Raw genomic sequence first — 17,097 nt, 5'->3', positions numbered from 1 at the left:
TCCTTTTTTTTCTTTTTCTTGATCTCATTGACTCAACGACGTGACAAATATTTTTTTTTTCGTTTATTTCCATGTTAAAAGTAATATCATATACATACATTCGTATATATATATATTGATTTTTACTAATTGTAACACATATATGGATGTATGTCTATCTGTATTAATTTATTAATAATCGTAATTATACTATTTCTTTTTTGTTCAATTTGTATATTAATGATCTAAGATTCACTTCAAACATTATCTATAAATCATGGTATTTATATAATGTATAAAATGTAATTAATTAATTAACCTGATGTACACAATTAATTTTTTTCTTTTTTAGAAAAACAACGATGCGTATTTGTACATACATACCTACGTATATATATATATATAGATATATATAGATAAAAGACTTATGTATATTTTATGTGCACGCGCAAATTGATTCGTATCTGAAGGATGAAGGGTTTGTTGAAAATAAAAAAGAAAAAATAATGAAAGAGAAAAGCAAAAAAAGAAGAAAAGAAAGGAAAAAAGGACAAACTTTCTGGGTTACAACCTTCCAGCTGCTTGTCAAGTGCAACTGTGGTGTTCGATATATTTAACAATTTCTTTTCCTGGATTCTTTTTTCTTTTCTTTTCTTTTCTTTTTTTTTTTTTTTTATTAAAGAAGGGGAAACGTCTTCTAACGATAATTCGCACGATCAGAGTTGAGCAGCGATAGCTCTGAACGATTAAGTCGATCTTAGGGACAGTATCGAGGATTGATCTTGGATTTCGTGACAGCTCGCACCTTTTATATCGTGCACCTTTTTAAGAAACAAGTTCTTTCATTTTTCTTTCTTTTCTTTTTTTATTTTTATTTTATTTTTTTTTTTTTGAACCTTTGGTAGTCATTTCTTTAGAAAAAATTCTTCCGACAAAATAACACTTTTGGATTCTTCCATTAAAAATTTTTCTATTCAAAATTAATTGAATATTAATATCATTATTAAATTACAATGATATTTGATAGATCTCTTAAAATTTAATTTTTCAATAATTCAACTCTAATATTTTAGTATTCTAACAATTTATACATCCGTCATAAATAATTCCAATTTTAATAGTTTTCATTCTAACAATTTATATGCAAGTGTTTATATAAATATAGCAAATGATACTTTTTTTTTTCTTTCAAAAAATAAAATATTGCATAGGAAAATATGGTTGAATAAAAACAGTTACAACCGAAACGTAATGATATTACGATCATATAATTAGATGTATATATATATATATACACATACTATTACAGAAAAATAAACTTCATCTATTTACTTTCGTACAGATAAAACCGATAATTACACCATAAGCGTGTAAGAATAAAAACGAAGATGGTAATATCGGGATGAACGTGCGCGTCGAGCCCATAAATGGTTTGTAATTATTCACGGACACGCGTTCGTGCATAGAACGTGAAGGAAAGAAGAAATAAGTAAGAAGGAAGAAGAAAAAACAGGAGAGGAAGAAGAAGAAGAAGAAGAAGAAGAAGAGGAAAGGGAGAAAAAAGGAAGTCAGTTAGAATTCGGGAAGGTCTTGATACCTCTGCCATTTTGCAAAGTTTGCAACATGCAAAATGTTCGTCGAAGCAAAGTGAATACGTAATTCGTGATTAATAAGAATGAATAATATTAAAAATTATTTAAAACACGACGTAAGAAAAAAAAGATAGGAGATAGAGAGAAAGAGAGAAAGAGGAAGAAAAGAGAATAAATTTTCTTTCATTTCTTTTATCGATTTTCTTCTTTCTATTTATCATCTATGTTTTTTCTATCAATTTTTTCATCTCTCTCTTTTTCTCTCTTTTCATCTAATTATCTTTGTAATCGTCTTTTCTCTCTCTCTCTCTCTTTCTCTCTTTATATATATATATATATATATCTTTGGAAATTATGTGAGTAGAAACGTGTGAGAAAAAGAGGAAAAAGAGGGGAGACGATGAAAGAGAAAAAGAAAGGAAAGAAAAATGAAAGAAATAAAATAAAGAAGAAGAAGAAGAAGAAGAAGAAGAAGAGGAGGAGGAGGAGGAGGAAGAAGAGAAAGAAGAAGAAGCAGAAGAAAGAGAGTGAAGGAAGGTGAGCCTTGTGTGTGGGCCTTAAGGGTCTTAAGTACGGTGGGGAGGCCTTATCTCGCCTCGTTACTTCGCCTTAACGGCGGCGAATGCTTGAAATATCGGCGAACCGGCTTCCGTAATTCCGTATAGAAACGGCGCTTAATTCGGCCATTAGTACGACGTCGGTAATTCAAACGAGCGCGATATACTCGAGCGTCGGCGATATTCTCTCACCAATTTTCACCTGCCCTTTTACAGAACCACTACGAAGTTTCTTTTAACTTTAACCGACTCGCCTTCTTTCTCTTTCTCTTTCTCTTTCTCTTTCTCTTTCTCTTTCTCTCTGTGTCTGTCTCTCTTTGTCTTTCCTTTGCTCGTAGTTATGCTCTCTTTCCCAGGATTTTTCGAATGTTTACGAATCGACGATAAATTATTAAAGAGAATTGCTTTTGAATTTTTCACTTGTTAATTTTTATTTTTTCCCTTTCTATTTGTTTGTCTTTCTTTTTTCTTTCCTTCTCTTTTTTCCGTTTTTTCTTTCTATCTTTCTTTCTTTCTTTTAGTTTTATTTTTTTGATTTTCCTTTCGAACGTGTTGCTTGATATCGTACGTTAATGGAGTAATAAGTTTATGAGAGGGTTTCGAAAGATTACGCTTGGATGCTGCGAATTCTACCGCTTCTTTCCTATCTTATTGGAGTACCCATTGGTGATACGTCGAATGAACGGTCTTCTTTCTTTTTTTTTTCTTTCTTTTTTTATTTCGTTTGTAAATCGCTTAGATATTTTTTTTTTTTTTAAAGAAATTATTGTAATTCGATCGTTCTATTTCTTAAACTTTTCTCTTTTCTCTTTGTTTTTTTCACGTTTCTTTTTTCTGTAGAGTGACTTATCTGAACCACGGCTTATAATCCTAACAATTATTTTTCTATCTCTTTTATCGTCTTATCATATAAATAAATACATATATATATATATATCTATAAGTAATCTATATAACAATATCTAAAGATCAGTAAAAAATAATTCACATCCAACTAGAGAATGATGACTCTCGCGCATCGTATCCACTAAATAAAATAATCTCTTTAATTAAAAACCAACGAGACGATTACTTTTAATCGATTCGAGCTTCAAAAAAAAAAAAAAAATGCACTCGCGCGTTCGTATAAAAAGACAATATCATTCTTATTTATTTCCTTATTTTAAAGGGTATCGCGTAGACGGAATATCGCATGATCAACGTAGATGACTTTTGCAAGCAGGAAGGACGACAAGAAGAACGTTCGACCATTACGAATCGATAAACTAGTAGAAGCGGAGAAAGGACGAGTAGAAGAAGGATGACAAGGAAGAGGAAGAGGAAGAGGAAGAGGAGGGAGGAGGGAGGAGAGAGGAGGACGAAGAGAGAAGGTAGTTTCCGTGGGACATTTAATTTGCGAGGAAGATCGTGGCCGGGTTAACGACGACCGAAAGGACGTTCAAGGAGGAAGGACGACGAGGACGAGGACGAGGACGAGGACGAGGACGAGGATGAGGACGAGGACGACGAGGACGATCAGAACAGCGTGGCTTTTGGATCGGTCCTGGTACCAACTGTCACGGTCCTTGGGACGAAACGAAACGAAACGAAACGAAACGAAAGAAAAGGAATGGCCTCTGCCGTCACAGACAGGATAACGAGACGTTGACGGCCCAATTAGACGACCCTAAACGTGCTCATAATTTCCATTTCTCTATGCAATACGATCATTTTCATTATCTATCTTCCATACTCTTTTTCTCTTTCTTTTCTTCTTTTTTTGTTTTTCTAATTATTTGTCTTCCTTCTCCGTCTCTATTGTTTTCTCTCTATTTCTTTCTCTCTTTCTTCGTTCGCTGATATTTATTTCCGTTGTGAAGTACATGATTAATTTTTAATAATTTCTTTTCTATCCACTCCCTTCGATCTTTAGATATTTTTGTTTTATATGTCGTATATGTATATGTCGGGCAATTTTTTTTGTATCTATTAGTAATCCTTTATTTAGATCGAAAATATCGTAACACCGTATAATATCGTAAGTACGTAAAGATGCGATCGACGAATTGATCGGACAATCTCCCTTAGATTATCATCGACTAAGTGATTTAACGGAGATAAAGAAAAAAAGATCAACTTTTTATTCGTATTGATAAACCTACTCGTTTACCTGTCTATTTGATAACAACAGATAAACAAGGAGATGGTCGATTTTATGGTCGGTTCTTAAACTCCGAGATAGGATTCAAAGTAAATTCTTTCTTGAAAGAGAAACTACCATTGGGTGTGCAAGCGAGTACATACATACATATACACATATATACGTACATATAAACGTTCGTATCTCTCTGTGTATGTGTGTACGCTTACGTTTGTGAGTTAGACAGAGAAAGAGAAAGAGAGGATCGAATTTTTCGATGGCACGTCGCCGGTTTCACACCCTAAGTGGTACGATGTGTCTCTGTCCTTTGGAATACCCATGCGCACGATCCATGGTGCTGAGAGAATCAGAAGGAGGAGGAAAAGTAGGATGTGAAGGAGGTGGAGAAGGTGCAGGAAACATCAGGAGGAGAGAAAAGAGGAGCCGAAGAGAGAGCACTGTCACACGACTCACACCACACCTGGATCGAACGGCTGAATAAAAGATGAGATTCACACCGAAGAGAGTCGCGTCCGCGGCTCTCTTTCACTCTTTTTATCCTCGATCCTTCGGCGATGCTGTTTCTCTTGCTGATGCTTTCTTTCTCTTTCTTTCTCTCTGTTTCTCTCTGTCTGTCTGTTGCTAGTAGTTGCTCTCTCAACTACCTTCCATCTTCCTTCGGATCGTTGCGGTTAATAAAGTGACTTTGCCCGTGAAATATTTTTCCTTTACTCTTCAAACCGGTCCCAATCGTCACTCCGCGTATTTATTTATTTATTTATTTATTTATTTATTTATCCAATAAATTTCCTACTATCGACAATGTTTAGAGAAGACATTTTTACAAATGCTAATAGTAATAGTAATTGCTATTACTATTGTAATTATTATGTCTAAGAGAATCGATCGGAAGCTTAACGAGAGATACAAAGTTGATAACAAACCTTCAATCTTTTACGAACGGTAAAAAGAAATAGCAGTAAATAAATTGATTGGAATACTCAAAAAGAAAAAGAAGAAACAAAGATATCTTATTCGTTACTCGTAAAAACAATTCCTTCATGAAAATATAAAATTAAATAGATAAATAACTTGTAGATATTATATTATATTTATCAAAAAAAAAAAAAAACAAAAATGAAAGAAAGAAAAAGAGAGAAAAAAGGAAAATAACGAAGGGATATTTTTGAAACGTTTATGCCAATCTTTGAAGGATACGTTTTGCCTAATGCTTCGTTGAACGGAGTATATATTCTAAAAGGGGTGAGGACGTTCGTTAACTCTCTCTCTCTCTCTCTCTCTCTCTCTCTCTCTCTCTCTCTCTCTCTCTTATCTTCTCTCTCGTTCTTTTAGAGCCGTCAATCGAGAAGTTCGCTCCTTTTGATCTGACAGGATCTCTCGCGTCTTCCTTCCTCGAAGAGTTCCTTCCTTCGTCGCGATGGAAGGACGGACGGCTGGCTTCGAGGATTTGACTCGCGACGTCCTCAGACCGGTTTCATTTCAAATTATGGTCTTGATGGATATCCACCTTGTCTTCGAAAATCCTTAAGAATATCTTCCAAAGTGTAGAAATGGGTATTAATGGGATTGGTAGATAAACAAAAAAGAAAAACAAATTCACGATCGCGTTCGGACACTTAAAAGATCGCGACGATCTATCTCGAAAGATCTTTCCCATTCGAAAAAAACATTTTTGCTTTCTTTATTATTTTTTTCTTTTTTTTTTTTATCTTCTCGTTCGCTATTCGTAAAAGTTAAATCGTTTGGACAATCGTTTGGAACGATTGTAACAGAGAGAGAAAGAGAGAGAGAGAGAGAGAATTGTTACAGTTAAATCCTTTAGAACAATTTAACGACAAGGACATTGTATCGGATAAATCGTTTAGAACCATTGTAACAAGGAGCATTGTAACTGGGACATTGTAAAGGACAAATTGTTTAGAATCAATTGTAACAAGGACTCGACTGTAACAAATGAATCGTTTGGATAAATCGTTTAATTGAATAGCGTCAGAAAAAAAATCGCGAGGATCAAATATCGTTTGTTTCGAACGATTTTAATAACGGGTGGATTGACTGGAAAAAAATTGTTTCGAAAAAAGAGAACAAAAAGAAAAAAAAAAAAAAAAGAAAATTGTAAAGGAACAATCGTCAACGTGTATTATTATAACGAATTAATTAAAATCGAGCCTCCATCTTGATCGGAAGTTCATGGAATTGAAAAAAGAAAAAGAAAAAAAAAAAAAAAGAAAAAAGAAGAAAAAGGTAAAAAAGAAAAAGAAAACAATCATTATCCTTTTCCAAGTAGTAAGCTGACTTTTTCTTCTCGTTTCTACTCGGCTATAGTAATCTATTCGCACTCGATTCGCACCGGTTGCGTGCATTCTCTCGCGTCGAAGAATACTCGGCACGACAGGGAGCCGTGAAATGCACAGCTGTTAACCCGCAGCTAAAAAGCATACTAAATGACTATCGTAAAGGCAACATAATGACCGCTACGAGACACGCATGCCGTTGTTCCTTCGAAAGTTCATACGTATGTTTCTTTATTATTTCTTTCTTCTTTTTTCTTTCTTTTCTTTCTTTTTTTATACATTTCTTTTTCTCATTCTTTTTTAGCCTCTAAACCAAAACAAATATTTACTTACAACTTCGTCTAGTTCTTTATTTTCTCTTGAGATCGTTCGTTAGTGATTTTCCGAAGGTCGATAAAAAAAGAAATCTTTTTTCGAAGAGAAAAAATAATTTCCGACAAGTAACACCGAAAATTGCAATATTTTATATGTAAATAAACGACACTTTGTAGCGTGCTATTGTATTGCATTGAGTTATGTATCTATTGATATAGTATTTGATCGGCGAATAAATAATGTCGAGATTTATAATATCATATATATATATATGTAAATAAATAAAATTATGATATACTTACTATACGATAGTATAATATTTTACGATAATATAAAAAAAGTTACTGAATTGCAGTTAAAGAATACATTTACTTGTATCGTTGGTTAAACCTAATAATTATTATGATAGGAATCTAATCGAGCTCTGAAATATAATACGACATAAATGTTCAATTTGTTTTTTTTTTTTTTTTTCTACAACACAAACATACGAATATATATCGGATATACGTATATCATTCTTAAATACGTTCTCTATGCATTGTACATATATTATAATAATTAATTATCTATCAAAATCTAATCGAATTAAAAAATAAAAATTGATAATTTATCGTATAAATGTGATTTTTTTTTCACGAGATCGATTGATTTACTTACGATGATCTATCTATTCAATAAACTAGGTATTCCTTTAAACATGATACGGTGAATATACGTGTAACGATTAGAATCTAATCGGACTACTAATACATTTCAAAGGATACCTGTCTTTTTTCAAGCGTGTACTCTTCCGTCGTAGAAACCTTTCCATTCTCGCGTTCAACGACACACGGGAAGCCCCTTAAAACTCTTTGCGTGTCAACACCATCGTATAGTACGGATGTCTGCTTTGGAAAAAAAAGAAAATAAAAAATAAAAAAAAAAAGAAAGAGATAAAGAAAGAAAGAAAGAAAGAAAGAAAGGAAGATAAAGAGGGAGAGAGGAAAATAGCACAACGTCGATCAAAACGAAACTTCTTCATTCGTTAACTATAAATAAAACGATTTCAAAATCTCCTGTTATCAAAAATCTTTCAAACGAGAAGATATACAGACAATCATAACAAATTAAAACTAGATAAATGATATCAATCGTAATATTTATATCAATAAAGTTGAGAAATCAAATCGTTATTACAACAAAAAAGAAAAAAAAAAAAAACATGAAAAGCAAATTTCTTGATACGTCGAAAGAAAGAAAAGAAAAGAAAAGAAAACAGAAACAAGCTTGATTTCTCTCATCACAAATTCTTCTTCAAAATAATTATCTGATCCATAATAAAAAAAACATATTTCGATATCTCAACCCTTCTGTCGGGGACATTAAAGCTTAGAACGAAGACAAAGTTTCTCTTCTCTCGGGGAGAAAGAGAGTAGATGCCGAGAGGATATAAAAATTAATAAAAAAAAAAAAAAAAAAAAAAAAAAAAAAAAAAAAAAAAAAAAAAAAAAAAAAAGAAAAAAGAAAAAAGAAAACGTTCTAAACCTTTTAAAAGGTGGTGATAATACCAGAGAGAAGAAGATAAAGAGAGTTAAAGAAATAGTACCAAGAAAAAAAAAAAAACAAAAAAACAAAAAAGAGAGAGGAGAAAAAAAAGAATTAAAAGAGAAGAAACGAAAAAAGAAAGAGAGATAATTATTATTGAAAATACTGGTTTCTCGTGTCGGTATGTGACGAGACGTGATATTTAATGGACCATTCGGGATGATGATGGTGATGGTACGATGAGCGAGTGCGCGCGCGTTCGCTCTCGATCTTCGTGATAGGAGAGTTAGTTCTCTTCTTTGTCGTTTCTTCTTTGTCGTCTTCGTGTAGTTCTGAGTTGACTGTCGTAAACGTTCTAAGGGTTTTCACGGGGGCTGTAAACCGATACGATTAAGCCGCCGTTGTGTTGTAAAAGGGCGACGCCGGTGCAAAAGGGCAATTAACACGAGCCGCGTGACACTCGGATTATAAGTCATTCCGTCGGTTACAGCTGTCCTTGTAAATGCCAGCCAATCGACGTCGACTATTTCCTTTTCTTACCTTTTCTTTCTTTTCCTTTCTTTTTCCTTTTTTTTTTCTTTTTTTTTATCAATTTTTTACTTTTTTCATCTTCTCTCGACTTTTAAACTTTGTATCTTACGGATCGTACGATTTTACCAATCTTACGTACCACCGTGTTTTTTCTCGCGTAATCGCTTGAATCGTTAAATCTTTTTTTGTTGGTCTTTTTCTTTTTTTGTTTCTCTTAATTGTCCTCTTTTTTTTTTTTTTTGATTTTTTCTCTCTCTCTCTCTCTCTCTCTGTTTCTCTCTTACAAAGTAGTAACATCGTTGGGATCAGTTTTTTATTATTTTCATATTTATTTATTTATTTATTTATTTATTTATTTTCTCCTTTTTTAATCGAACATATTCAAAGATTGTAATACCAGTTTGATACTCCTCCGTAGGAAAGTAATAATGGGAATAAATTAATTATTATTCACGCGCGTGTAATTTAGATACATATCACATATCATAGGTATAATATATCAATTTACCAGTTTCCAAGGCATGAAAAATAATATAAAATAAAGTACGAAAAGAAGAAGGAAAGGGAAAAGAAACAATCTTTTTAATAATATTTAGGCTACCTTAGAAAGAAAAATTGTATACACAAAAATTTCTTGTTTCTTCTTTCAAACAGCGATGCGATAAGAGAGACAGAGTGATATAAACAAACACGGAAACAGAGAGACAGAAAGATAGAGAAAGAGAGGGAGAGAGAGAGAGAGAGAACAATTTTTAATAATAATAATTCTTTTAATTTTAATTTTTATTTTAATAACATTTAAGCTACCTTAAAGAGAAAAACTGTATATACATAAACATTTTTCTTGTTTCTCTTTTCAAATAGCGATGCAGTAAGACAGACAGAGTGACGTAGAGAAACAGAGAGAGAGAGAGAGAGAGAGAGAGAGAAAGACAAACATAGAGAGAAAGATGTATGGACCAAAAAGGATTTCGAGGAGAGACGTTAGAGGATGTATTCCACGAAGGCAAGGGGTGTCCCCGATCCAAGAAGATAAGCTCGACGGCATTATTTAAGGGCTTTCTGTACAGTTACTCCTTCGCACGGCCAGTGAATTATAATGACATCGTGTTTAACAGACTCGAATCTACGTTTTTACGCTTTCCTACCTGACTCCTTGTGAAATTCTAATTTCTAAACTCGCTTACTCTTCCTCTTTCCAACATTTTTCCACTCTTTCCTTCTCTCTCTCTCTCTCTCTCTCTCTCTCTCTCTCTTTCATTTTTTCTTTCATTTTTCCTTTTTCTTTCTTTCTTCTTTTCTTTCTTACGATCTCTTTTTTATGATCTCAAAAAGTTCGTCAACTGCAAATGTTTAACATAGAATGATCAGAAAAAAAAGCATTTCATCTAAAAATTATTTCACAAATACTCGTACTCTAACATATCTGTATTATAATTATTATCGTTGTTGAGATTGCTATTTTCAAATATCAAAAGTTCATCGTTCAAATCGCGAAGACCGGTGATACTGTAAAGAAATCCAGTCAGTGATTTATATAACTAGGAAAGTAATTAGTCGATGATTTATGTATCTAAAGAATAATTAGTTAATGATTTATATGCACATGAGGTATATAAATCTAGGATTTATGTATCTGCGGAATAATTAGTTAATGACTTTATCTATCCACGAAATGATTCGTCAAAATGTTAAGTCTCTCCCTCTCTCTCTCTCTCTCTCTCTCTTTACATATTTATTATAAAATTGTAATAATTTTGAATGGTGGATCAACAAATAAAAAAAAAAGATCAAACGAAAACAGAGAAAAACAGAGGACAAAACAAGAAAAAGGAAAAAGAAGGGAAAAAACAAAGATAAAACGAATATGTATACGTGTAAGGAATTTAGAATAATAAAAGAGATTAGCATGAAGATCAGCTGCGTGGTGATCTAATAAATATGTAAGATTGGTATAATCGACGTTAACGCGCGCACGATAGATGCGCAGTACGGTAGTTTCTTACGTGGAACGACTCGAACTGCATAGTATTAGTACTGGTACGACGTTGCACGGTTAGCCTTCGTGACGTGCTTCCCGTTCTTCATTGTCCTCGTCCTCGTCCTCGTGAATTCGAAGAAGAGCTGGCAAATTAAACTGCAAAACGTATTCCTACACATTTTTCTCTTTTCTTCTTTCTTTCCTTCCTTCTTTCTTTCATTCTTTCATTCTTTCTCTGTCTCTTTTTTTTTGCTTCTTTGTTTTTCCTTTTGTTTTCTTTTTCCGTTTTTTCCTCGTTTTTTAAAAGCAACATTTTTTTTTATTTTTATTTAAACTCTTTACATATAAGCGTTCGTTGTGGCGCAAGAAAATTAGATTTTCATCGTATGATGTTTTAGATGGTATATATAATATATATATATATATATATGTATGTGTGTATGTGTGTATGTATACACGTGTATACTTCGTTAATAAATTTTTTAACCACTGTTGAATTTATTTGTCGATCCTTCTCGTAATGTATGTAACGATTAATTTTTGTACGTTCTTTTACTCACCCGATATGTTATCATTCAAGAAATCTTTTTATAAACTTTCCATCGAATTCATTTATTTCCCCGATAAGCAGAATTAATTTTCCAATTGTTAGAATTATTTCTATATTAATGACCAATCTATCTAATTGCACGTAATGAATTTACGAATCGATCAATAAATTACTTTTCTAATACTCGGAAAATACTCATTTATTGTATCGTGAAATTATCGCGAAACAAGTTATTTTTTTGAAATCTTAACAATTTTTCTTAACTACAAACGTGACAAACGTTTTTATAAACAAAATATCTACAAAATCATTGATATATAATATATAAACGAAATCGATCAAATAATTATTAAAAAAATGTTTGTTATATTTAACCTTTAACTTTTTATTTTATAACATTCTCTTTCTTTCTCTCTCTCTCTCTCTCTCTCTCTCTCTCTCTCTCTCTCTCTTTCTCTCTCTTTCTCTTTGCCTCTTTTTTTATCGATCGATCAAAATAGTCGATGATTAATCACATAAATAACAAACACCGAATAATCTAAAGAAACGCGTCGATACATCGAGAGTAATAAATAAGAAGTCCTATTAGGATGAATTAATTTCACTCGTTCCACCAATTATACGAAACATCGTCTTTCTCTGTCTATTTATTTTTTTGTTTTTTTTTTTCTTTTTATATTCTATTACCACGTTCTGTTCTCTCAGCGTGCAAAGAATCGTTTGTAAAACTCTATAATTATGTAATGATCCGACGTTAATAGCTCTCTCTCTCTCTCTCTCTCTCTCTCTCTCTCTCTCTCTCTTTCTCTTGGTTTATATATATATATCGTTTTTTTTCTTTCTCTTTCTTTCGAAGATCTCTGCGTGCGCATACATTAACCTTTTTCTACGATCCATCAACGCCTCGTTACACTCATCTTTTTCTTTCTCTCTCTTTCTGTCTCCCTCCCCCCTCTTTCCTTTCTCTTTTTCTCGTTTATCATCTCTCTTTCAGATAATTTCACGAAACATGACAAAATAAAAAAAGAAACAAACGAGAGGAAGGAAGATCTATTAATTAAAAATTAATGAATAATGAATTATTACTTGGATTAATTAATTAATCCTTGGATTAGCTTATTGTTGCAAATGTAATGTTTATTATTATTATTATTATTATCATTCTATGTCGTACGTCTAGTAATACGTAATAGTAATACGTAGTAATAGTTCATTGAATCGTTGTTCATTGATATATGTATATATATGCTTATATACTATATATATATATATGTTTATGTACTATGGAGTAATCAATCAACCTGAGATTTTTAATCATAGTAATAATAAATATAGTAGCAATAGTAATAATACTAGTTGTGGTTCATTCCAATTATCGATTATTAATCGACAACTTCATAAACGTAAAGACCATTGATAATAATAATAAAACTGACAGTAAAAATCATTGATAATAACACAGTAATATACACAGGATATTAAAAATTCATTGACTAATTATATCTACAACGGTGCAGATAAGGATCGTTGGTCAGACAAATCTTGTCATTAAAAAAGCATTTTTAAATTGATTTCCATTAACGAGACGTACGATAAAAAGAAGAACGTATAATTTTTATAATAATAATCGGCGTCGATCGAACTGTGATTCGTTGTTAGTCGTATTAAATATCGTTTTGCGATAGGTACTTTGGAATAAGATAGAGAGAGATAAAGAGAGAAAGAAAGAGAGAGAGAGAGAGAAATAAAAAGGAAGAATAAATAAATAAACAAATAAAACAAAAAAAAAGAAAAGAGATTAAAGCAAAAAAAAAAATGAAATAAAATAAAATAAAAACATAAAAAAAGAATTCATCGTGAAGGTTTCACGATGAAAAGGAAGAAGGAATCGATGGCTCCCAAGGAAGTCGCACGCACGAGGAGAGAGACAATGTAAATTATTTCATCCTACGGGCCAGGAAAGTATTTGCGGTGTCACCTGCCTCTCTCTGACATTTCTCCTTCTACCTGAAACAGGTGACACGAGAAAGAAAGAAAGAAAGAAGGAAGGAAGGAAAGAAAGAAAGAAGGAGAAAGAGAGAGACAAAGTTGAGTTTCTCGATTCATCGAGGCATTTTCGGATCTCCAACGACGAAGAAGAAGAAGAGGAATCTAAAAGAGATCAGACGAGAGAGAAAAAGAGAGAGAGAGAGAGAATAGTAAAAACAAGAAGGAATTGTCAGAAAGAGAAAGAAGAGAATACTAAAGAAGGAGAAGAAGGAAATATCAGAGTGAAAGAGAGAGAGAGAGAGAGAGAAAGTAGAAGAACAAGAAGGAAATGTCAAAAAGAGAGAGGGTAAGAAAGAGAGAGAGAGGGAGAGAGAGAGAGAGAGAGAGAGAGAAAGAAAGATGAAGCTTTGAAATAAACAAGTAAGAAAGAAAAAAGAAAGAAAGAAAGAATGAGATAGATGGATAGTGAAAGAGAGAGAGAGAGAGAGAGAGAGAGAGAGAGAGAGAAGGTTGACGAGAGAGGACGTAACGGAGAATGTGCACGGTCGCTCGCTTGGAATTAAGGCTGAGGAGGAATGAAGGATGGAGGACAGGGAATGAGGATAGGAATGGGCCAAGGGTGCTGTAGAGAAGAGAAAGGGAGAAAGAGAGAAATGAAAGAGAGAGAGAGAGAGAGAGAGAGAGAGAGAGAGAGATAGCGGTAGAGAATGCCAGAAGACGAGACGAACGTTCTCTGCTGATGGATGGAGAACAGACTCGGCAATGGCGTCGATCTTTTCGGTAGACGATACCAAGATCTTATTTTCGATCTATCCGTGTTCGAGAGAGTTGAAATGGTTTTGAGAACGACGGAGAAAGAGAAAGAGAGAGAGAGAGAGAGAGAGTTGAAATTTCTTTTGGACCACCGAGTTCTCCGCCTTTGGATCATGGAGAGGAACGTCCAGTTTTTCACGAAGAGACAAGTGTCGACCGACACCGTCTCTCAGTTCTCCCCTTTTCGCGAAAACTACCTTTCGTTTGGGTTGCCTGAAGGATGCCAGGAGGAGGAGGAAGAGGAAGAGGAGAGGAAGTCCTCTCTGTCTCTCTCTTTCTGTCTCTGTCTCTGTCTCTGTCTCTGTCTCTGTCTGTCTTACTCTTTCTCTTTCTTTTCTATTATAATCATATTTAAAGATCTTCTTTTTCTAATAGAAAAATTTGTATATTAATTCGTAACGAGTATTCGAAAGATTTGTTATCTTTCTTAATCTTAAATACGCAGGTATGTATGTACATATGTATGTACGTATTAAATACGCAATCTTATAAATTAAGATATTATATTGATAGTATCGGTAAATACATTTATATCGCAAATGTAATAGTAACGGTGTTATCGGTATTATTTTCTAATATATGTAATATATATATATATATATGTGTGTGTGTGTCTGTAATAATAATGCGTAGTAGTAACGAAGCTGATATTTCTATGTAATAATGATACTAATAAAATATATGATTAATATGCCTGTAATAAAACGAAGCTGTTAAAACGTAGAAACTAAAACTGTAATGTAATGTACCTATATTGCGACTTATTATAATTATTAATAAATTATGTCTAATCTTATCTAAATACGATTTTTGTATGTTCCTATACGCACAGCTCCTTTTCATTCTCGTTCGATCGATACGATGTACGATAGAAAACGAACTTTAATTCGGATTATTAATCTAATGATAAATTATTTTAAATATGAAAATTTATTTCGTCTTACCATTTTAAACTGCTTGAGAATATTTCTAGATCTTCTCACTTCTGCGACTCGACGAAGACTGTTACGCTTTGTTCGATAACCTTGTACTGTTTGTATGTATCATATTGTATATATCATTGTTAACGAATTCTAGGAATTTGTTCGAGGACGTTCGTCCGACCTATTACTCAATGTTTATCTCTGGATTTATTTTCTTTTCTTATCTGTTATTGTTTTTTTTTTGTTTTGGTACACGTACTTACAAGTATTTGCATATCATTTGAGATATTCGTTTATTTACTTTAACATTATTCCATTTACTATATAGTTACACGTATACATTTATACGAGAGAGAAAAAAGTTGAATGAGAAAACTATTCAATATCATTTCTATCAAATTAAAAATTAAGAACTATTCCCGAATGATGTTTATTACAAATGAAATAAATAATATACGAGATTTATTGTCTAGCGTATAATCAAATAAAAAGTGATACATGTATATATATCTGTATGTTAACTATGAATTATTGAAAAGGATCTTATGATATTTTCCATGAAAAGGGATGTTAAAATAAAAATGTAAAAAAGAAAAAAAAGGAAGTAAAAGGAAAGTACATAGTTTTTCAAAAAATTATATAATAAAAATGAGACTTCTGTGGATTTTATATATATGTATATAATATAATAGATTCCTTGTTTCAACATACATACATACATACATACATACATACACACATATATATATATATATATATATATATATATTTAGGTACATACATATATAGACGTGCGATGTTATCGCTTTGAAAAAGAGTTGAGAATATTTCGTAGTTTTACCACGTTTTTGGCTTTTCGTGAGGCCGCAAGAGGAGAGCAAAAGGGAATCCCTTATTCAGCCCAGACACTTTCTCTCTCTCTCTCTCTCTCTCTCTCTTTCTCTCTTTCTCTTTCTCTGTTTTTTCTCTCTTTCTCCTATTCTATCGCGTTCAGAACGTGCACCGGAAACCATGCACGAGTTTATCCACGTTGCATCTGACACCCTCACCTTGTCCTTCCACTTACATGAAAGAAAGAAAGAGAGAGAGAGAGAGAGAGAGAGAGAGAGAGAGAGAGAGAGAGAGAAAGAGAGAGATCTACCGAAATATATATACAAGATACATTTTCTATCTCTCTTTTTTCCCTTCCTTTTTCTTTCTTTCTTTTTTTTTTTTTCTTTAACTCTTTCATCCATGGCCAGAAAAAGGAGAAGTAATAAAACTTAAAAAATTAGAAGGGAAGAGTTGAATTTTGAACAATAAGGGACATAATTGAAAGAAGAAGAAGAAAAAAAAGTAGAAAAAAAGCAAGTTTACAAAGAAAGAATCAAATTTAAATAAAATAAAGAGAAAGGAAAGAATTATGAAATAAAAAGAAAGGATAGAATCAAGAAAGAACGAGAGGATACGGCATGATTGAAAGATAATTAATTAAACGTACAACTCTAAGAATTTCTAAGAAAGATCTCATTTTTAACGTTCTAATATCTTGCATGATCTTTCAAAAAATTCTTAACATATATTTCACCGTCTTCCTAAATACATTCTAACATTCTAAATTCTAATATATCAACTTTCCTTTTTCTTTCAAACAAGTATAAATCATCGAGAGTAGTAGTATGATACAGTAGATTAGAAAAAAATTTGGAAGATGATCTTTCAAAAAAAAGGAAAATAAAAAAAATAATAAAAAAATTAAAAATAAAGAAAAAAGACGATTGGTCGATGATATTCATTCGTGGCACGAAAAGAAATCAAGATTGAAGTTAATGGTCGAAAGGAGAAAAAGAGTTGAAGAAATAATGGTGGTAGGGCAGGGAAGGGGGAGGGTTGGAAGGCTGTTGGAAATTCGTGAAGGAATTTTTTT

General features: G+C 32.4%; 1 protein-coding gene across 2 annotated transcripts in view; it reads right to left on the bottom strand.

The window, feature by feature from the left end:
* Positions 1 to 15,230, bottom strand: part of LOC127068401 (Fanconi anemia group J protein homolog) — an 89,567-nt gene extending 74,337 nt beyond the window's left edge. Inside the window, exon 1 of one of the 2 annotated variants that reach the window (XM_051004528.1) lies at positions 15,213 to 15,230. Coding sequence is in view for 1 of the 2 variants with exons in the window: in XM_051004526.1 (XP_050860483.1) it covers positions 7,645 to 7,691 (47 nt within the window). In the remaining variant the exon portion in view is untranslated. Of the gene's footprint in view, positions 1 to 7,644; positions 7,725 to 15,212 lie in introns of those variants that run through there. The other variant, XM_051004526.1, reaches the window with a different exon arrangement.
* Between the last annotated feature and the right edge of the window lie 1,867 nt (positions 15,231 to 17,097).

This window comes from Vespula vulgaris, chromosome 13, assembly GCF_905475345.1.
Source record: "Vespula vulgaris chromosome 13, iyVesVulg1.1, whole genome shotgun sequence".
NCBI classification, from domain to species: domain Eukaryota; kingdom Metazoa; phylum Arthropoda; class Insecta; order Hymenoptera; family Vespidae; genus Vespula; species Vespula vulgaris.
Note: the sequence above shows the minus strand (reverse complement) of the source record. Positions and strands in the feature narration are given on the sequence as shown.